Source organism: Myxocyprinus asiaticus, chromosome 9 (assembly GCF_019703515.2).
Source record: "Myxocyprinus asiaticus isolate MX2 ecotype Aquarium Trade chromosome 9, UBuf_Myxa_2, whole genome shotgun sequence".
In the NCBI taxonomy this organism is placed as follows: domain Eukaryota; kingdom Metazoa; phylum Chordata; class Actinopteri; order Cypriniformes; family Catostomidae; genus Myxocyprinus; species Myxocyprinus asiaticus.
In genome coordinates, this window is record NC_059352.1 from 23,202,474 (window position 1) to 23,225,188 (window position 22,715).

The window sequence follows — 22,715 nt, forward strand, 5'->3', positions numbered from 1 at the left end:
AAGAACTGTCCAATGCATTATTAAAACCTGGAAAGATTATGGTTAACCATCAGATTCTTGGAAGAAATGTGGTCTGAAAAGAATCTTGAATAGCTGTGATCGGAGATCACTAAAACGCTTGGTGATGTCACATCGTAAAAAATCGACAGTAGAACTCACGGCAATGTTTAATAGCGAAAGTAAGAGCAATTCCAAATGCACAGTGCGATGAGAACTGTGGAATTTGCTAGGGAGCATAAAGATTGGGCTGTGGAGAATGTTGCTCCGATACCACAATTTTGGCTTTTGTACGATACCAGCCCTGGCACCTCGGTATCAATACTAACTTGATACTTAGGCAACAAATACATTTTTGTTTTTTGATGAAATTACACTGCATAAAGTCTTATAGATACAAATTATGCCTTTTTTTGTTTTTATTTTTCTTAATTCCATATTAAATGTTTTAATTAAATGTTATGACCAAATTGTGTTTAATCAAATACATACTGTACAGCTTTTATCAAATGAAAATATAATACTTTTCAACAAATATATATAATATATATATATATATATATACACTACCGATCAAAAGTTTTGAAACACTTACGCATTCTTTATTATAATTTTTTTTCTTCACATTTTAGAATAATAGTAAAGTCATCAAAACTATGGAATAACATACATGGAACTATGGGAATTATACCCTTTGCCTAGAATTTGCAGACATGTACTCTTGACATTTTCACAATCAACTTCTTGAGGTATCACCCTGGGATGCTTTTTAAACAGTATTGAAGGAGTTCCCATCTATATGCTGGGCACTTAGTGGCTGCTTTTCTTTATTATTTGGTCCAAGTCATCAATTTAAAAAACTTTTTTTAAATTTTTTTTTAATTAAATTTTAGTTATATAATGAAATAAATTAATATGGTGGCACAATTATATTTTTGTCTACAAAACGAATTTCAAACATTTAAGCATACGCCTTCAGATCAAAAGATTTTTAAGATCATGAGAAACATTTCAGTCAAGTCAAAACTTTTGACCGATTGTGTGTGTGTGTGTGTGTGTGTGTGTGTGTGTGTGTGACTAATATATATATATATATATACACACTATATATAAATTTTTTTTTTAAAAAACATGCACAACAGAGCTTTACGGTATTAATGAAAACATTAAATGAAAACAATCTGATTACCTGAGGCAAAGGCTGCCATGGCTAAATCACAACATGCTGATATTCAGAACACTTGCTTATGTGATATTGCTTACAGAAAATAATACTAATAATATAGCTGTTTAATATTATATTTGTTGTGTGCTACGTTCAGGAGCGTGTTTGGTTATTAGCAATAATTAATAATTATCGAAGATAATTATTAATTATTAAAATCAATATAACATTGATTAGAATCAGTGTTAACTTTTTAATCCTTTAAATCAACAATCAAAAATAATTATCAATTATCAAAATCAATAGAATATTAATAAGGATTAATATCGCCAGGGCACCACCCTGGAATCAGGGACTAATAACCAGACAGTATTACAGTCTCAATATAGGATTGTTCTTTTAGGAAAGTCGACGTCAGGAGAACATTGACATTCAAAAGTAAAACAATGAAGGCTTGAATCCGAGCATTGACATCCCCTGCCAGCCCTTGACACTGGTGTATGCAAAATAGTGCCCGACTGATATATCGGCCGACCGATATTAGCCTTTCACCGATATATCGGTATAGGCATATATTTTACTGATATGCGCTGATATTCAAACTTTTTTTCAGAACATATAATGCAGAAAACAATGCTTTAGAATTGGTGTCATAGCGTAGTTTGTCCAGCAGAATGCGCTCTGAATCCATTGTTTACAGAGCTGACTCTGAGCTGACGGTGGCTCTGCAGTCAGGGCGGAGTTAAGCGGTGTCTCGGTAAGTTAACTAGTTTGTGAAATACATACTGGAAACTTAATAAACAATGACCCCATCATTTTCCCTTTTCAATATAACTAATATAACATTAACCTTGACCCTGACAACCATGTCACTCATGTCTGTTTGCTGTTAGCCAGCTATAGTTTGTCAGTGCAGTCAGTAATGTAACAGATTGAAAGGTAAGAGAGCATCTTTTTGCAGCTCAGCAGACAGCAGTGCAGTGGTGGATTGTGTCTGATGAGTGTTGATTTCATGCTATGTTGTTACGTAGTTGATGAGACACAATGCTGGAAAGTAAAATAAACAACGTCCGTCTTTTACTCTCCGTGACAACAAGCTTATAGCTAACTAGCTAATCACGTAGCCACTTTCAGTAACTACGTTTCCATCCAAGGATTTTTTGCATCAAAATAAAGCTGATGGAAACGCAAATTATCGCTAAAATTTCACAAGTGTCGACATAATATTTTTCATTTGAACTCTAGCGCATAAATTCTATGTCGATACATCAGATGTCATGAAAAACTGGTTTGGAAACACTTTTTGTCGAGAAAAATGTAATTAACGCAAAAATGTAGTGTCACATGACAGAATTTACCCCAATCGTTAGCCTGTGTTAATCATGACGACAAGGTATGATCCTTGAAAGCCAACTTATTGTACGTGATTATGGATTGACCTGAACGGCATAAAGATCCGATCACTGCAAACATGACACTTCCAAGAGTGCCAACACAAATATCTCATATCAAGTCTTGCACATTGACAAGTGCACGCAGAACAAATGAATGGCCACTCTTTGCGATTAATTTAATCGCAGTAGCCATTCGTTTATTTATTAAAGTTGCTTTTCCACACCATTCAAAATAATAGACGGCAGTCACGGAAGTAGCCCACAATACAAAAAACATATAATTTCTGTGCACAAATGTATTAAAAATTAATACATAATACTAGAAGAAAAGCTTCATTGTGCTTTTATGGAACACTAACAGCCCAATTCTATTAAATTATTGTTTAGCTTACTTTTGAAAAAATGCTGGCAAAATTCCCTGTATTAAATTAAATAAATTACCAAACAAAAAATGCATTAAATTAAAATAATAAATTACCAAATGAAAAAAACATATATTTTTAGACATATATATGCCTTTTCTTTATACAAACTTAAATTAGCCATACCCTGTTCTGTAGATTAATAAAGTCGGCTGAATGACATTTTCTACACTTCAAGACTATAAACTATCAGTACTATTTGTCCAATGCGGAGTTCACTTTCAGAAAACGAGCTTTTGAACCTTTTAAAACTTTTAAATATTTTAAATCTAACCCTCTTTACCTCGGATCGCATTTGCTGAGCTTCTTCAGAAAAAGTAAATTGTATTATGACGCTAAAATTAATTTTAGATAATCAAGTTCAGTTGGTTGTTAAAAGTTGTGGGACAAATATACGGAACATAATGCAGTTGAGATGGCAATGCTGCAGATGATTGTTCAAAATAGCCTATTGAATATCAGGAATGTATCATGTGTAAACACTGATATTACACAGCATCAGTTTTTCTTTAATTGCTGTGCACACAGCATATACACATCGATGGATGGTCCTTATACTATGACTGAAAATTTCCCCACTACTTGGTGCAGGTTGCCAGCTTGAACAGGGCCATGACGATTTGCTTTCGGGTTGGAACCGGTGGCAACCTGCGATAGGCGCAACATCAGGACCAATATTACAGTCCTATCAGAAGGGCAACTGCTCCCTTTTGATTGCAATTCCTCGTTCTCTGATTGCATTTATTTGTGAAAATAAAATGACAGTTAGCTGGTTAATTTCAATGAATTGTCTCAATACTCTACCCATTTTACCAAAACTTCGGTGGAAAAAAATTTGGGACATCTGGGAGGCAAATTAGCGATAAACACACATTTCTGTATGGAAACAGCTTAAGGGCAGATTTCTTTTGCGATAAACCAAAACTTATGCGACAAAGTGTTTTTTTAGGCATGACATGCAAACAGGCAGAAGACGGCAAATTTCGCAAACATTTTTTTACGCATTTTCACTTGATAACAAAATAGCGCGAAAGGTGGATGGAAACTAGGCTATTGTTGTCAGCTGAGTGGAAGCAAATGAGTAAATGGATTCACCAAACTGTTTTGTTCAGAATTCACAGTTTGGTACACCCTTCAACCGAACAATTCCAGTTTTTGCATTTATAAAATGGAATATTTAAAAGTCTGGTTTTCCACCGTTGAAAGTTTCCCCTGAACTTGTATAGCAGAATACAGTGTAACACCGCAGCTTATCTGTTTATCTTGACTCAGCAGTATTAATATAGTCCGCATTTGACTGATATTAAACAGTAATACTGATGTTTATTTAGCTATTTATTTTACTTTGATTTATTCTTTATTTTAATGGTCAGCATTTGACTGATACTAAACATACAGTACTGATGTTTATTTAGCTATTTATTGTATTTGTATTTATTTTCTATTTTCTCAAAAATCCCTAAAAAAAAATGCTCTAATGCAAAACAAACCAAAACACTTCTCTATGAAATATAACAAAGTTTATTGATGCAGTAATATCAAGTAATAATCAATACAATGCAGTCAATAAACTTCTGACTTACAACTACAAACTAAACAGTGACATGATTAGATATGGTAATCACATGAGAGGAAGGTATGTGTGTGTGTGTGTGAATGGGTGTGTGCGTGTGTGTAAGGAGTGACGCGCACAAAATGGCGGACGTGACTCTCGTGGAGCAGAAATACATAACAGTCCAACATGGTTGGACTAAAACACAGCAAATCACATTTGTGATAACAGTACGTTACAGTAATACCTTCAGTATTATTAGCAGCAATGAGCGGACTTGGCGGTCTGTAAACTGTACAAGCAATAACCTTGATACACAAGAATAACACACTATAGTAATCTATCTCTGCCCAGACGTAAACCTCTTACTTGAATCGCATGAGGACGTGGGTAGAATGTGTGTTCATCCGTCGTTTGACTCTGACTCGGTTCCTCGAAGCTCGGGTGATGACGGGAGGCTTCCTTGCTCTATTGGCGGGCGGTTCGGCTGCTGATTCTCGATGGGCTGGCAGAGAAATCAGCGAAGTTGACTCGGTTGAAGAGGGAAGAGAAATCTTCTTTCTTCACTTCTGCAGGCAAACGGATGAAGACGCAGATTGCTTGGCGGTCTACTTCGGATCCATTAGCGTGTTCGGTGGAACACAGAGAAATCTCAACTCGTCCAGCAAGATGGAGATTGTATGGTTTCGAGTCATACGTTACTTCCTTGTGCAACGAGGCTACACCTGAGAGCAGCAAAGCTGCGTCTAGACACAGCACGTAATGTCGCTGGAAGCAACGCCCAGAAAGATCTCAGAGGTTTTTCTACTCTCGGTGACGTCATGGTTGAGGGGCGTTCTGTCGTGCGCCTCATCCAGTAGGAGTTGAGAGTTCGATCCTTCGGAATTTCACACATAGGTGTGAAGTGAACAAGGCTTCATGGGATTTGTAGCCTGTTTTGGACTCCCTTTGTTTGATATTGGCGCAGTTGTTATCAGTAAGATTTTATGACTGTGTGTGTGTAGGCCTCAGTCAGGCTTTACAACTGTGTGTAGGCCTCCCTTTGTCTTATATCTGAATACATGAGGCCCAACATGTTGTTGCTATGAGTATTTGTGGAGGGGGACGTGGTCGTGTGTCTGTCACTGGGGAGTGTGGAAGCGGTAAGGGCCATCACCTGGTGATTGTTGATATTAAACACCTGTGTCTCGTTTCAGTGGCGACGGAGACGGGTTTTAAAAGACTGCCGGAGCAACAGACCGAGAGAGAGAGTCCTAACCAGACACACACCCCGAAGCTACACGCTGCAAAGCGTTTATTTAATACTATTATAATACTTTTTATTCTGACTTTTATCAGTGAAGCTCTGTCTGTGATGAGAAAAGCACCTTTCTGAGTTAAAGTTGGAGAATAAATTCACACTTACGTGGACTGCAACCTCAGCTCCCACTTCCTTCTTACCAAAACCTGCTACACTGGTGCCGAAACCCGGGATAAGGAAGAAGGCTGGTCGCCATGGACACCTCACTGCTGGGCGAAGTCATCCATGCCTTGAATTGCATCCATCAAGCTCTCCTCACTCAAAAACAGCATTTCCAGGAGCTCCTCAAAGCCCAAGCCGAGGATCGGCAGGCCTTGCGGAGCTGGTTAGCTCCAGGCAGATTCTCCACCGTGGCCCCAGAAGCAGCGATGAAGCCACAGCTGCTGCTCTCAAAGATGGGCCCTCAGTACGAGCCGGAGGTGTTCTTGAGTTTCTTTGAGCAGTCGGCCACCGCCTCCGGCTGACCGCGAACCCAATGGGCCCCCCACCTGCTGTTGCTGCTTTCCGGGGAGGCCCAGCTCACGGTGCAGCAACTACCAGCTGAGGACCGCCTGGACTACATTAAGATGAAGACCGCTGTCCTGCAACGGGATGGGTGCACCCCAGAACAACACCACCAGCGGTTCTCTCCCTCACCCTGAGTGATGCCGGCCGCCTGTTCGCATTTGCCCATCAGCTCCATGATGCCTGCCGAAAATGGGTGCTTGCCGAGGAAGGGCATGGCGTGGAGGATGTCATCGAACTGATGGTGCTGGAGCAGCTGACCATTCGCCTGCCCCGAAGAACTACAGAACGGGTCCAGTGCCATTGCCCCACATCGGTGGATGACGCCGTCCAAGATTATTAAAAGCATTGTGTGTGGTTGGATCCTGTAAACTGAAATCTCGGTGTGTGATGTGTGACGCGATGGCTGGGGAGGCGGAGCCGGGGCTGTCCACGTCTGCTCAGTGTCGGGATAACGCAGGAGGGGAATCCTCCGGAACTCCTGCCCTGAGGGATTCCCCTGAGGGGGATTTCCCTCTAGAACAGTCATGGACGAAACCCTTAGGCACGCATTTGACCAAGTGAGAGTAATCGATGGCCTGCAGCTCCAGCCTGATGTCGCCCTTACATACCCGAATTTTTCAATTTTAGGGACCAGTTGTATCGAGTAACGCAGGACATTCAAACCCATGAAAATACAACCCAGTTATTAGTCCCGAGGAGCCGTCGGGAAACACTTTTCCAGGTGGCTCACCATGATCCTATGGCAGGTCACTTAGGACAAGAGAGAACACTGCACCATTTAATGGCCCACTTTTACTGGCCAGGCATTCACGGGGATGTGCGCAGATGGTGTGCGGCATGCCGCGAATGTCAGTTGATGAACCCACCGGCCACCCCAAGAGTGCCATTATGCCCGTTACCTTTAATTGAAGCCCCCTTCGAAAGAATTGGTATAGACCTCGTCGGGCCATTAGAGCGGTCAGCACGTGGATATACTCTTCCGTTCTTGTTCGGGGCTTCCGCCACTTTCCAACGCCTCATGGATAAGATTCTCCGGCCGCACGCTGCATACACCACTGCCTATTTGGATGACATTATTATATACAGTAACGACTGGCAGAGACATATGCAGCATGTAAGAGCCATCCTGAGGTTGCTGAGGTGGGCGGGGCTCACGGCAGACCCAAAAATGTGTGCAATTGGATGGGTGGAAGTACGGTATCTGGGCTTCCACTTGGGTCATGGGGAGGTACGGCTGCAATTTGAAAAGACCGCAGCGATAGCGGCCTGCCCACGTCCCAAGACCAAGTAGGAGGTGAGACAGTTTATGGGGTTGGCTGACTACTACCGAAGGTTTGTGCCTAGTTTCTCTGATATCACCAGCCCCTTGACTGATCTCACTAAAAAGGGGGTGCCAGATCCAGTCCAGTGGATGGAGGCATGCCAACAGGCTTTGAAATCTGCACTCTTTGGCAGGCCGCTTCTACATGCTCCTAACTTTTCTCTCCCCTTCATTTTGCAGACAGATGCATCAGAGAGGGGCTGGGGCCGTGCTCTCACATGAGGTGGAGGGGGTGGAGCGGCCCGTGCTGTACATTATTTGCAAGCTCTCTTTGAGGGAGACTAAGTACAGCACGATTGAGAAAGAGTGCCTGGCCATCAAGTGGGCGGTCCTAATCCTCCGCTATTACCTGCTGGTTCATCCTCTCCTTGGATCACGCCCCGCTGGTTTAGCAAGCCGGATGGGGCCCGGGCCTGAGTTGGGTGGTGGGGGTATGTGGAGCTGGACGTGGTCATGTGTCAGTCACTGGGGAGAGCGGAAGTGTTAAGGGCCATCACCTGGTGATTGTTGATATTAAACACCTGTGTCTCGTTTCAGTGACGACGGAGAAAGGCTTTAAAAGACTGCCAGAATGACAGACCGAGAGAGTCCGGACCCCACACACACACACACACACACACACACACACACACACACACACACCCCGAAGCAAAGTGTTTATTTAATACTTCAAGTTTATTCTGACTGTTATCGGTGAAGCTCTGTCTGTGACGTGAAAAGACTTGTTGAAAAGCACCTTTTTGAGTTAAAATTGGAGAATAAAATCACATTTATATGGACTGCAACCCTGGCTTCCGCTTCTTTCTTATGAAAACCTGCTACAGTATTATTGCGACTGCTTTAAAAATTGCACTTTTATACAGTAGTAATATTTTTCTGTCGTAATGTCTTCAGTATCACGCAATCAGTTGAATAGTGCTCTCATTTCAGCAGGACTTTTATTTTGAAAGATCTTTGAAGTTCTTCCTGTTTGTGAAGAGTGTTTTATATCAAGCTTCCCGTGACTCACAAGCTGAAATCTCTGAGCTGCAACAGAGAAAGAGTTCATTTGAGAGTTCACAGCCGTTTATACACTCAACACACTGATTTGTGGCTCTGCAGATTGATACTTTTGGACACACTGCATGAAAATCAAGCATTCGTAGTGTGTGTTGCGTTTGTGTGTGTTCGTGTGCATGCCTGTGTGTTGTGTGAGTGTGTGTGTGTGTGTGTGTGTTAGGGCTGCAACAACTAATCGATAAAATCGATAATAATCGATTATGAAGATCATTGTCAACGAATGTCATTATCATTTGGTTGGTCTGCTCACGTCACGGGGAGCGTTTACTGATGATGTCACTTTCATGAAAACACAGTCACACGTGAAATGGCAGAGAGTACAGATTAACCGGCGGCAGAAAAAAGTGTGCGCCCCAAGTCATCTAAGTCAGGGGGGAATTTTACATTAAGTGCAGCAAAGAAGATGGTAACCTGCAAGTTATGCAAAGCTGAGCTTGTGTGGCACGGAAGTACCACAGTAATGCACAAGCACATGAAAAGAAAAACACGTTGGTGTCACGGATGAAGGTGAAACATCAGCACGGTAAGCAAACACTATGTATATCCGCATTATATGAAGACGTGAAAATGGTATAGTCTAGTTTAATTCAGTGCTATTGGATTTGTTTAACAGCTTTGTTTACTAACTTCGGGACAGTCAAACTAGATCTATTTTGTCTCGAGCGTCAGGTTGCGCAATCAGCTCGCTCGCAACATAGTGATGGATTAAAATAGCGCTACCACAGAAATAGGTTAAATTAAAACTGTGTGAACAAAGTGAAGCACTAAATCTAAAGGCAGTTAATAACAACAGCAGTAAAACATTTTTATTTTTTTTGTCACTAGTGGTTTTCAGCGAATGCTTATGTGCTTGTGCACTAATGCATAATTTTTCCTGTCCTTTTAATTAAGCCTGTTAGCTTGCTGCGTTTCACCGTTCCATTCTCTTTTTATATCATTTGTCTACTACAATTAACTTTTATCTGTTTTTCAAACGTGATCTACTGCGGCTCTACTATGTTCACACGCTTGTTTTCAGTCTTTCTATATTTAATTTATCTATATATCCTTTAATTATTATTGAAAATTAAATGAATTATATATTTTAGATGTTTTTGGTTTATATCTGAACATGTCTGTGTAAAAACGTAACAAAAATTGTTAAAACATTATATGTTGTATTATTAATTATTTTGATTTTTTATATTAATCATGGTTGTCAACTTGCCATCAGCTATTATCATTAAAAACAATGCAAATATTGATTTACACATAAATTGCTTCGCCTTGCATACTCAAATGCTGTTTTTTTTATTTCAGAAAGAAACAGCTCACCATGAGTGAATTTGTTCAGAGGAGAAATCCCCCATGCACTCCTCAACAAGCAGCCATTGTAACAGATGCCATCCTGAATATGTTGGTAACTGACATGCGGCCAGTGTCAATGGTGGATGGTGAAGGATTCAAAAAAATGGTCAGCATACTCAACCCAGGATACATTCTTCCCTCAAGGACCCACTTCACAAAATTGATGGAGAGGAAGTACCAGGAGGCATTCCAAAAAATTAAGAGTGCTATAAACACCACCAACAGCAGAATGGCTTTAACTACTGATATATGGACAAGTGTTGCCACTGAAGCTTACCTTGGTATTACATGCCATTACATTGGGAATGACTGGAATGATGTCTGTCTGCCTTACCACCATGCCACTCAAAGACAGACATACCTCAACCAACATTGCAGAGTGGTTGGAAGAAGTAGCAGTCAAGTTTGAAATCCCTTCTGAGAAAATTAGTGCCATCGTACATGACAATGGTGCAACATTGTGACTGCTGTAAAATTACTGGAGGAGAAACATGGGTGGACCAGTATACGCTGCACTGGCCACACCTTGCAGTTGGTGATTAATGCTGCATTAAAACTGCAAGATGTCTTGTGGAGCATTTTAAAAAAAGTGAGCAAGCCTGCATCAAGCTGAAAGACAAGCAGAAACAAATGGGCACACCTGAGCACAAGCTTGTTCAGGATGTAAGTACAAGATGGAACAGTAGTTTCTATATGATTAACAGACTGATTGAACAGAGGTGGCCTGTAACTGCAGCTCTATCTGACCCATCCATCACTCAAAGAGGCAAACACTATCTTGACTTGAAACCAGACCAGTGGAGTCTGCTTGAAGAGCTTTCCGCTGCTATTAAGCCTTTTGAATGTGCCACTGTTTTTATGAGCGGGCAGGAATATATAACATTCTCTTCATTGCCTCCACTTGTGAAAGGGCTGTTGAAGTCCACTGAAGGTGCTGCCTTCGATTCAGCTTCGGTGAAGTCCTTCCAAGCCACAGCAGTTGAGCAGCTTCAAAACAGATGGAAGGAACACTCTTTGATCAGGTAGATAATCCTGTGATTCTCTCCTCTGCTCTAGACCCAAGGTTCAGAAGACTGAAATTTCTGTCACCTGAGCAAATTATAACTGTGCAAGCTAAAGCGCAAACTGAAGCACTTGCAGCAAGAAGGGAGATGGTGCAGCAGCAGCAAATGACCACCTCAGCCATAAGAGCAGCAGCTGAACCTTCAATATCTTTGCTTGACTTACTCCTTGAGTCTGGAGGCAGCAGTGAGGAAGAGATCAGAGAGGAGAAAGCTGAGGAGAACCTCAACACTCAAATAAGAAATGAAGTCCTGGCATACTTTGTTGAGAAGCCCCTAGCTAAGGAAGAAAATCCTTTGGATTGGTGCAGGGATAATAAAGATAAATATCCCTCCTTGGCAAAATTAGCTAAATCCTACTTGTGTATCCCAAGCACCTGCAGTGGTTCTCTGCTGCAGGTAACATAGCTTGCAAAAAGAGAGCCAACCTCAGCCCGGAGCATGTGGACATGCTGACATTTTTGCATTCCAGTTCAAAGTTTGGGAAGAGTGAATAAGAAACATATGAACAACACTGAACAGAGACAGACTTTCTCTTCTTCTGCATTCTACCTCTATATCAAACAGTAACATTTGTTTTTTTGTTTATTATTTGTAATTTTGATATTTCAACAAATTCTGCTGCTTAATATCTTATTACATACATGTTGTTATCCTAATTTCATTTTAGGATAATTTTACTTGAAGTTTATATGAGTTCAACTCAATATTTTGTTTTGTTTTGCTTATTTATTTTTTTGGATATTTAAAGAAGTTTTACTGTTTAAAAACTGGACAAACTTTTGTGTTTTATTTATTTTTTATAATGTGGGGATTATATTTTTAAAACTCAGTTTGTGGCTTTGTTTTTGATTATTTATATTTTGGATATTTAAAGTTTTGCTGCTTAAAACTGTGGACAAACGTTTGTGTTTTATTTAGGGTTTAAAATGTCAAAATTAAAGATTATATTAGTAAAATTCAATATGTGGCTTTTGCACTTTTTAAAGTACACTTTTACACATAAATACCCTGATTAAGTGTTTTATTTAGTTATAATAAACAAAAAATCAAATTGAAAAATTGTTTAGCTTTTTATCTGATTAATCGAAAAAATAATCGTCTGATTAATCGATTATCAAAATAATTGTTAGTTGCAGCCCTAGTGTGTGTGAAGGAGGTGACAGGGCAGAGAGGTGCCTCTTATTCATACTCTGGCATGCAGCGCATGTGACTGTATATTATTTAATTAAATTACATCCTTCTGCTGTTTAATGATCTCACTTGGCCACATAAAGGCTTTTTAATTATTAATTTCAAATGGTCTTTGATTTCATCTCCAAACTCTTATATTACATTACCTTTTGCTAATGGCAGCATACTTTAATATGGTACTGAAATTAACAACAAGATGATATCATACCATTTAAATTGCTTGGTATCGTGATATTTCATTAGTACCGGTATACCGCGCAACCCTACTGTGGAGCAATGTAAAAAGGTCATGTGGTCTGATGAGTCCAGATTTACCCTATTCCAAAGTCAGGGTAAGAGGGGAAGCTCATGAAGCGATGCACCCATCATGCATAGTGCCCACTGTACAAGCCTCTGTAAGCAGTGTTATAATCTGGGGTTGCTTCAATTGGTCAGGTCTACGCTCAGCAATGTTATGCGGCAATTAAATGTCAGCTGACTACCTGAATGTACTGAATGACCAGGCTATCCCATCAATGGATCTTTTCTTTCTTGATGGCATGGGCATATTCCAGGATGACAATGCCAAGATTCATCGGGCTCAAATTGTGAAAGAGTGGTTCAGGGAGCATGAGGAATCATTTTCACACATGAACTGGCCACTACAGAGTCCTGAGCTTAACCCCACTGAAAGTCTTTGGGATGTGCTGGAGAAGATTTTACAGAGTGGTTCGACTCTCATCAATACAAGATCTTGGCAAAAATTAATGCAACTCTGGATGGAAATAAATGTGACATTGTATAAAGTTGTCGAAACAATGCCACAACGAATGCGCACCATAATCAAAGCTAAAGGCGGTCCAACAAAATATGTATGCAACTTTTTTTGGCCAGGTAGTGTATAATCCATTGAATACTGAAAAGTTTTGATAAAAAAATTATCTTAATATTAGGGATGGGCATTTTGGTCATTTTGTATACTCGAGTACTCGGCCTAATTATTCGTTGAGTACTCGAGGGGCAATGACATGTACATAACTGTATATATAATAACATGTCTGACAAATGTCTTTGGCTGCTGCATTGCATCTTGTTGTTCAAGTGTAACGTCTATTCATTATTATAAGCTGTTATAAAATAATCTGTAACAAAATGTACAAAATATTGCATATTCAAAATATAATGCATCATATTTTGTCATTATGTGAAGATTCACTGCCCATCTCAATGAAAGAATGTGCACAATGCGCATTTTTAATATGTGTGTTAAGTTGAAGTTCAGTTCTGAAGACGCTGCGTTCTATTCCATTCAGCTACACTCTGTCTAACTGTTTGAAACACTCGCCTGCTGTATATGTGCTGCTTCAGCGTGTTGAGTCCACTACCACACGCCTGGTCCCCAAGTGTTTGCTCCTGTGGGGAAAGCCGCGATGCTCCGTAGTGTTGTTGCTGTGATGATTCATGAAGCGTTCCATTCAATCTGAGAGTCGGAATGACAATTTATGTCATACTTCTAACTTGCAAACTCTTGCAGAAATCTTCAGCTCCCAACTTGTCGAAATGCACGTGTGTTTTACGTCATGCAAACATTTCGGCACCCGACCACGAGCGGGGAGGGGCTCACTGCCGACCGCCTGGAGTGGGAGAACCGCTGCCAGGAGTGGAGGAGAGCCCTACCATCCACCAAAACGCGGAGGGGCATTCCGTCCACCAGGGCCCAGAGGACTGCCTCCGGTCCACCTGGGGAGGAGTGGCTGTCATCCACTAGAGGGTGGAGGAGTGACCAAGGACCAGGCTACGGTGTATCAGAGAACCGGCGAGTAAGTTATAATTTTTTTTCTCTCTCTCTCCCGCTGTCATTCCATGTTGGCCTTTCCCTCTCTTTTGTTTTGTTGTTTTTCCCTCCCCTTTTCTCCCTCCTACATCCGAGAAGATCTGCCGGGAAGTTTGTGTCAGCAGAGCAGCACCATTCACCAATGCGGTGGCGCTGCACATACTATACATTTACTTATTAAACATAGCCTTTTGTGATTCACAGAGCTATCGCACGTCTTCAAGTGGCTTTGAATAAAATGCACGAGTCATATGAACTGCTTTAATGGTTTTTATGGTTCTTTTATGTCATTTTTGGAGCTTGAAAGTAACGAACATGACTAACACACAGTATCAGATTTGGATCGGGCTCGTCGGACCGGTACCCGATCCGTCTAAAATCTTCGGTATCAGAGCCGATACCGATCCAGGTATTGGATCGGTGCATCCCTACCGAATACCCTAGTACTCGTGCCCATCCCTATTTAATATGATAGAAAACATTTTTACCCAAAATGTGTGTCTGCTATGCATATTTATGCTCATTAGAGTATTTCGTTGTTCCTCTCGCATCACCTATATTGAAATCAGTTGCTAGTCGAGTCTCCAGTATGCTGAGTGTGAGGAGCACTACCTATGGTGTACCTATGGCATGGAGTTGCTACCTATGAAGAGTGTTCTAAATCGGTCTCTTATGAAGTGCCATTTCAGTTAGGATGCAGCCATAGAAGACAGCTGCCTATGTAGGAAGAAGACAGCGAGGCACCTCACTAAAGTTTATAACAGACCCATAGATTAATAGGGCTATTACAGTTTTTGTTTCACCATATTGAACACTATCTGAACTAACATGCTTCTCGTTGACTTTTGCAGACCTCATTAATGATTATAAGAACACAAAAGGCAATGTTCCTTCAAGCTCTGACCAGTGGGATCAAGCCAGATGGGGTTCAAGAAGGGGTCGGAGTTATGGCTCACTTGACACACGGTCATATTCAGCACTGCCACAGCCTCATGTGCCTAGTGCTGCTGGCAGCTGGAGGAAAACATACTCCCTTAGCAACAAGACAAACAGGGCGATTGGGAGGTATGTGTCTCACCCACCACAGTCTTATCTGAACCAGCCTTCCCACCACTCTAGCACCACATCTAGAGCTTCTGAAAATAATACAAGATTGGTTGGTGGCAAGGAAACGATTCTAGATGAACAAACCAAGGTTAAATCTACAGCATCTTCACTAAATGTCCAAAATGCAACTTCACAGGTGAGGAACGTAGTACTCGCAGCCAGTGGAAAAAGGAATGTGCTTATGTCTGCAATAGGAAAGACTGGTCATGGCGAGTCACCTAATAATTATATGACAGACTCAATTGCACCATTAGAACAACAAAGTGAGTGTGAAAACAAGATAAAACCCGATTTGAAATCACCTGAAGCTGTGACCAATCCTTCTATCCCTTCACCTCTCAAACAAAAGCCTGAAACTCAGTTACAGGTCAAACAAAGCCTTCCCTCCGCTGCCTTATCCAATAGGACTGTCAAAATGCCAGCAGCCAATAAATATTCTTCTCAAGCTTCTTCTGCCACTTACCTTCAATTTCAGGCTTCCTCAAGCCCCACAAAGCTCCAGCTTAAACCAGACTCAACACAGACAGTTGTAGCCTCCTTATGCCATAAGAAATCTAGGTTTACCTGGGTGAAAAACCAAGAAATTCTAAACACAAACATCAAACCTAAGCCAGAAGCTCGCCCCACAGATACCTCTCTCTCCTCTGTCTCTTCATCCTCTCTTTGGGCAGCCACTGCCAGAAGAGTCTCTGGCTCAAGCAAAAGGATATCTCGCAAGCCTAGTATTTCCCTCGGAGCTCATAAGACCTCAAAGTACAACTGGGTATCTTCATCTTGCTCCTCATCCACAGCTGGGAAATCAGGCACTTCAACCAAACCTCTACGCAAGCCCCTTTCACCCAAATCTCTTCAGATGCCTTTAAGAACAGATCAAGGTGGACTTGAGGGACCCAAAAAACTGAGATATCCCACTACTTCAATGACTGTAACAAAAAAGTCTAGAACTGGAGGTGCCTCCATATCCCATGATGGCCATGTCAGCCGCTGTCGCTGGAAGGCAGCTGGACAAAATGCTACAGTAACCGCATCTAGCTCAACTCCTAGATCTACCCATAAGGGCACTGTGTATCAGTGGACTGCTTACAAGAATGGTCAAAAGGGGGAGAAAGGATCTGCCTGGTCCTGCAGGTCGGTCCACCTTAGTGCTCCCTCTACTGCTTTTTCAACTGGTGCCTTCAAGCTTCAGAGCCGAACCAAGATTATCAGAAGATCCACTAACAGGTAAGAGCTCTGGTTGATAATGTTAACATAACATTAATGTGATAATGTGATTGAATGCACCACAATGCCATGGGATTTGGGAAGTTGAAGTTTTAATAATTTGTTATCACTGTTGATATCTTTTTTGTGCATAGTAATGTGTTTTTTTCTACATCAAACAAAGAAGGATTGATCACTATTGTCTTCTTATTGAAAGTAGACACAACACAATGTTGCAACTGCCTTTAAGGGGCCATATCATAAGAAATAAAATGCTCACTGTTCGTTTGAGATATACGTTTATTGAACCATCAAAAACATAAATTAAGTTTCAGAACTCAAAACTTTCTATCCAGCCCCAAAACAGCATTTATATAAGAAAAAAGATTAAAAAAAAATGTCCTTTCATGTCCTTCTGAAGGATCCCATCATTAGAAACAAGCAGCTGAGGGTTATTTTCACATTTCAGTTTTGTGAACCTGTCATACTGTAATGCAGGCTCTGCAAAGAAGCTGATGGATGGGCAGTTACATATTAGGAGTGGGGCAGTTAAACACTATATTGGATTGAGAGCAAACCTGCAGCTTGTGTGTGAGCACTGTTTTTCATTTCACATGTGAAGAGGGTGTTTACACGAGTCTTAAAACTTTTAATTTTAAAGGCTCAGGTATACTTTGTTTTTCCATGTCCCGTTTTGTTTCACACACGGTCGAGTGCTTCAGCCTTACAGAGTGTAATCTTTTGACTGCAAGACCATGCGGCCGTGTTCGACACATGCGCTCTATGACTGCATTGTGATGGTCTTTACGACAGTCAACACCAGGTGGATGTGGCGACGATGTGCAAAGATAAGGAATGTCTGCATGTCTAGAAAAACTGGGCTGCACATGCACAGTCTGTGAAGGCCATATTTATCATGCATTGTAAAGGCATTAAAATGCATTATAATGTATTAATAATGTCTAATACACATATAATGCATTGAAATACTTAATCTATTCATAGTTATGCCTTAAAGACTATAATGCATTTTACCCATAATTAATTTTATCCGCAGAAGTTATGTAAGTAATATATATATATATATATATATATATATATATATATATATATATACACACACACACACACATTGGCGGCCAAAAGTTTGGAATAATGTACAGATTTTGCTCTAATGCAGTGTTTCCCAAACTGGGGTACGTGAGGTGACAATGGGGATATGCAAATAACATTCTGAGATTTACCGTTCTTTCAATTTCATCACAATCTAAAATAACATTCAAACCCAGTTCATGTATTTCTCACTGGCAAAAATCATTTTGTGTGCCATCTAGTGTAGAAACACCAATATGGTTGTGTCATAAAGGTCAGAAAAATATGCAATGAAATAACCCTATCTTTTGTATGCATCTACTCATGCGTCGTGTGTCACACAAGTATCTTTTTTCACCAGCCCAGCACACTGCTAGGTGACGTAGCTTAGTGATAGCAAGTAAAATACTTCACTGTTTTACCAGACTCACACATGTCAGTCGTCCACGATTTTAGTTTAGGTTTTTTTTCTGCAGTTTAAAATGTAATTTGTATTTAAGGTTAGATGCATAGGGAGTTTTGATTCTGATGGTATAAGTTCAAAAGTTTTGATGACAGGTATCAGACATTCAGTGCCACCAAATAATTTTTGTTTTTTCAGCAAATGAGCTCAACCTTGCTAACAGTGTCAAATGTGACATAAAAAAGCACCTTGAGCTGACCACACAATTGCACAGATACATACCCGCAATGCTCGAATTCGGCAATGATGCGCAATTCCAGGCATAGAACTGAACACTAATCTTGCATACTGCGACGCGATGAGGGGGAGTTTTAAAGTTATGCAGTTATATCATATCTAGCATACCCATCTCAATTGGTAACCCATTTATTCAGTAGTATGTATATGAATAATATAACATGTACAAAACATGTACAAGTATAACATGTTTAATATAAGGGAGTTGTTTTACAAAGATAATTGTGTTAAACAGACATATTTTCAAATTACCTTTTGTGAATTTTATCTATGTGTTAGAGAGGGGGATTCACACAAAAGGATGTTGAATGTTTGAAGGGGTATGCCACTGTAAAAAGTTTGGGAACCACTGCTCTAATGGAAAGAAATTGGTATTTTTATTCAGCAAAGTGACATTCAACTGATCACAATGTTTAGTCAGGACATTAATAATGTGAAAAAGTACTATTACAATTTGAGAAAAATGTAAACTACTTCAAAGAGTTCTCTTCAAAAAATCCTCCACGTGCAGCAATAACAGCTTTGCAGATCCTTGGCATTCTAGCTGTCAGTTTGTCCAGATACTCAGGTGACATTTCACCCCACGCTTACTGTAATACTTGCCATAGATGTGGCTGTCTTGTCGGGCACTTCTCACGCACCTTACGGTCTAGCTGATCTCACAAAAGCTCAATGGGGTTAAGATCCATAACACTCTTTTCCAATTATCTGTTGTCCAATGTCTGTGTTTCTTTGCCCACTCTAACCTTTTCTTTTTGTTTTTCTGACATGTGAGGCATCTGTTTCTCAAACTAGAGATTCTGATGTAATTATCCTCTTGTTTAGTTGTACATCTGGCCTTCCACATCTCTTTCTATCCTTGTTAGAGCCAGTTGTCCTTTGTCTTTGAAGACTGTAGTGTACACCATTGTGTGAAATCTTCAGTTTTTTGGGTATTTAATACATTGTATAGCCTTCATTGCTCAAAACAATGATTGACTGATGAGTTTCTAGAGAGCTGTTTCTTTCTTTTTTGCCATTTTTGACCTAATATTGACCTTAAGACATGCCAGTCTATTGCATACTGTGGCAACTCAAAAACAAACACAAAGACAATGTTAAGCTTCATTTAATGAATCAAATAGCTTTAAACTGTGTTTGATATAATAGAAAGTGATTTTCTAGTACCAAATTAGCAATTTAGCATGATTACTCAAGGATAAGGTGTTGGAGTGATGGCTGCTGGAAATGGGGCCTGCCTAGATTTGATCAAAAATGACTTTTTTTCAAATAGTGATGATGCTGTTTTTTACATCAGTAATGTCCTGACTATACTTTGTGATCAGTTGAATGCCACTTTGGTGAATTACCAATTGAAGTACCAATTTCCTTCCGAAACGGCAAAATCCGTAAATATAACTTTTGGCCACCAGTGCGTGTGTGTGCGTGTGTGTGTGTGTGTGTGTGTGTGTGTGTGTGTGTGTGTGTGTGTATATATATATATATATATATATATATACACACACACACAATTGCAGTCAGAGGTTTAAATACACGTAGGTTGAAGTCATTAAAACTCATTTTTAACCACTCCATAGATTTAATATTAGCAAACTATAGTTGCGTAAGTCATTTAGGACATCTACTTTGTGCATGACACACTTAATTTTTCCAACAATTGTTTACAGACAGATTGTTTCACTTTAAATTGACTATATCACAATTCCAGTGAGCCAGAAGTTTACATACACTAAGTTAACTGTGCCTTTAAGCAGCTTGGAAAATTCCAGAAAATGATGTCAAGCCTTTAGACAATTACTGAATTGGAGGTGTACCTGTGGATGTATTTTAAGCCCTACCTTCAAACTCACTGCCTTTTTGCTTGACATCATGGGAAAATCAAAAGAAATCAGCCAAAACCTCAGAAAAGAAATTGTGGACCTCCACAAATCTGGTTCATCCATGGGAGCAATTTCCAAACACTTGAAGGTACCACGTTCATCTGTACAAACAATAGTATGCAATTATAAACACCATGGGACCACGCAGCCATCATACCACTCAGGAAGGAGATGCATTTTGTCTCCTAGAGATGAACGAAGTTTGGTGAGAAAAGTGCAAATCAATCCCAGACTGTTTTTAAAAATAAAAAATGATTAAACCTGTTTTACACTTGCTAAGTAAAAAGCAAAATGAGCAGAAAAAAAGCTTCATTAACAGTTCTATGTTAACTTGGTATTGCATTTTTAAGCAAATATGCAATAAAACACTGTTATTTTTCAAAAGTCTTTTTTTTTATTTTTTTTATAAATATTTACAGTTTAAATGAAAAAAATGAGGCCTTTAGTGTTTATCTTGTAAAACTTGCTTTAAGCTTGTAAAGGAATTATTCAAGAGCCAGTAATTAAATACTGATTAAAGAACAGAGTAAACAGTGCTTTAAGTTTTTAGCAACAGTAGCAATTAAACATTTAAAAATATATAATATAAAAACATTAAAAAAGGTAATTTAATGCAAATGAAAGTGCTTAAATATTTGACACTCTTTACTGTGTGATTATTAGATCTAAATTAATACTGCATATTTGAAATATTTGATGCAGTAAGAATGCTTGAATGCCTATAACAGACAGCATGCAGCTTATATACATTTAGACATCACACAAATCTAACATTTTGAAGAATTTTTCCTGTCTGCTTATAAATTAACGGCTGTGTTTGCTTTAATATCTCGTCAAGACAGCGCAGATTTAAACCCGTCTGTTTACACTGGTAATTCATTAACAGCTGTGTTTACATTAATATCACCTAAAGAGGACTATTTTGATTAAAAATAGTGCAAAGTCTCGTGCAGGAGTGCTGCATTCATCACAAGACACAAGTGCATGGGCAGACGCACTCATATGTACGTTTGAAAGCAGCCAGCTGTGATCAGACAGCGCACGGGTAGCGAATTTAGTTAGATCTTGGTAATGCTGTTATTTTTGTAGTATCGGTGGCTATTAAAATATTGAACTGAACAGAGATGTCACACTCCTAGCTAATCGTGACTGCACCCTACAGTTTGTAAAGCACTGTGCTGGACAAATGTCTTTGGCCATTGTGTTTTAGTTTATTCAGCGTCTTGTGCAGGAGCGCTGTGTTTTGTAGATGCCATATAATGTTTATCAACATTTAAAAATGCGTCTTGAAGTAAATTTTGAATTTAAATTTGACCGCCTTACAAACACATGCCACTGGAATGTTAATATACATTGCAGAATCGTTGTCATTTAGACATGAGATCGCGTGGGTGTCTGAATCGAGAGCGCAATCTTTTAATGATTAATCATGCAGCTCTAAAATTTTTATACAGTGCCTTGCAAAAGTATTCAGACCCCTGACCAATTCTCTCATATTACCGAATTACAAATGGCACGCTGAAATTTCATCCTGATTTATATTTTATTTTAAAACACTGAAACTCAAAATCAGTAATTGTAAGGTGACATTGTTTTTTGTTGGGAAATACTTTTATGAAAAATAAAAAACTGAAATATCTAGCTTGCATAAGTATTCAACCCCCACACATTGATATTTGGTCGAGCCACCTTTTCCTGCAATAACTGCTTTAAGTCTTTTGGGGTACATATGTACCAGCTTTGCACACTGTGACGAAGTGATTTTGGCCCATTTTTCTCGGCAGATTTGCTCCAGGTTGTTCAGGTTGTTTGGGTGACGCTTGTGGACTGCAATTTTCAAAAAGTGCCACAGATTCTCAATAAGATTGAGATCAGGACTTTGACTTCCTTCAATTCTAACAAAATGCCAAGTCCCTGCTGATGAGAAGCATCCCCACAGCATGATGCTGCCACCACCATACTTCACTGTAGGGATGGTGTGTCTTAAGGCATAGGAAGTGCTAGGTTTGCGCCACACATAGCGCTTTGAGTTTTGGCCAAAAAGCTGTATATTGGCGTAATCTTGGAGTAACGGCTTCTTTCTTGCCACCCTCTCATACAGGCCAGTGTTATGCAGTGCTCTTGATATGGTTGACTGGTGCACCATTACTCCACTCCCAGCCACTGAACTCTGTAGCTCCTTCAAAGTGGTTGGCCTCTCTGTGGCTTTTCTCACAAGTCTCCTTTTTGTTAGAGTGTTAGAGTTTTGAGGGACAGCCTTTTCTTGGCAGTGCCTGGGTGGTGTGGTGCAGCTTCCACTTCCTGATTATTGATCCAACTGTGCTCACTGGGATATCCAAACATTTGTATATTATTTGTACCCTTTCCCTAATCTGTGCATTTTTATTACTTTATCTCTAACTTCTGTGGAATGCTCTTTGGTCTTCATTTTCCTTCAGATTCACAGCCTGACCAATGATCCTTCAACAGTGGGTTTTTATCCAGAAAATGTGATTGCAGCTTTAATGATTCACCGGTGGATGCCAATGGTAAAGTAATTGTGTCCTCATTAGGGCAATTTCTTTCATCGGTGTAACCTGGCAGCTTCCACAGCACGGGGGTTGA

At 39.9% G+C, this 22,715-nt stretch overlaps 1 protein-coding gene across 1 annotated transcript in view; it reads left to right on the forward strand.

The window, feature by feature from the left end:
* Window positions 1-22,715, forward strand: part of LOC127445870 (zinc finger CCCH domain-containing protein 3-like) — a 181,927-nt gene that overhangs the window by 7,582 nt on the left and 151,630 nt on the right. Inside the window, exon 2 of the mRNA XM_051706308.1 lies at window positions 14,984-16,460. Within this exon, the coding sequence (XP_051562268.1) occupies window positions 14,984-16,460 (1,477 nt within the window). The remainder of the gene's footprint in view (window positions 1-14,983; window positions 16,461-22,715) is intronic.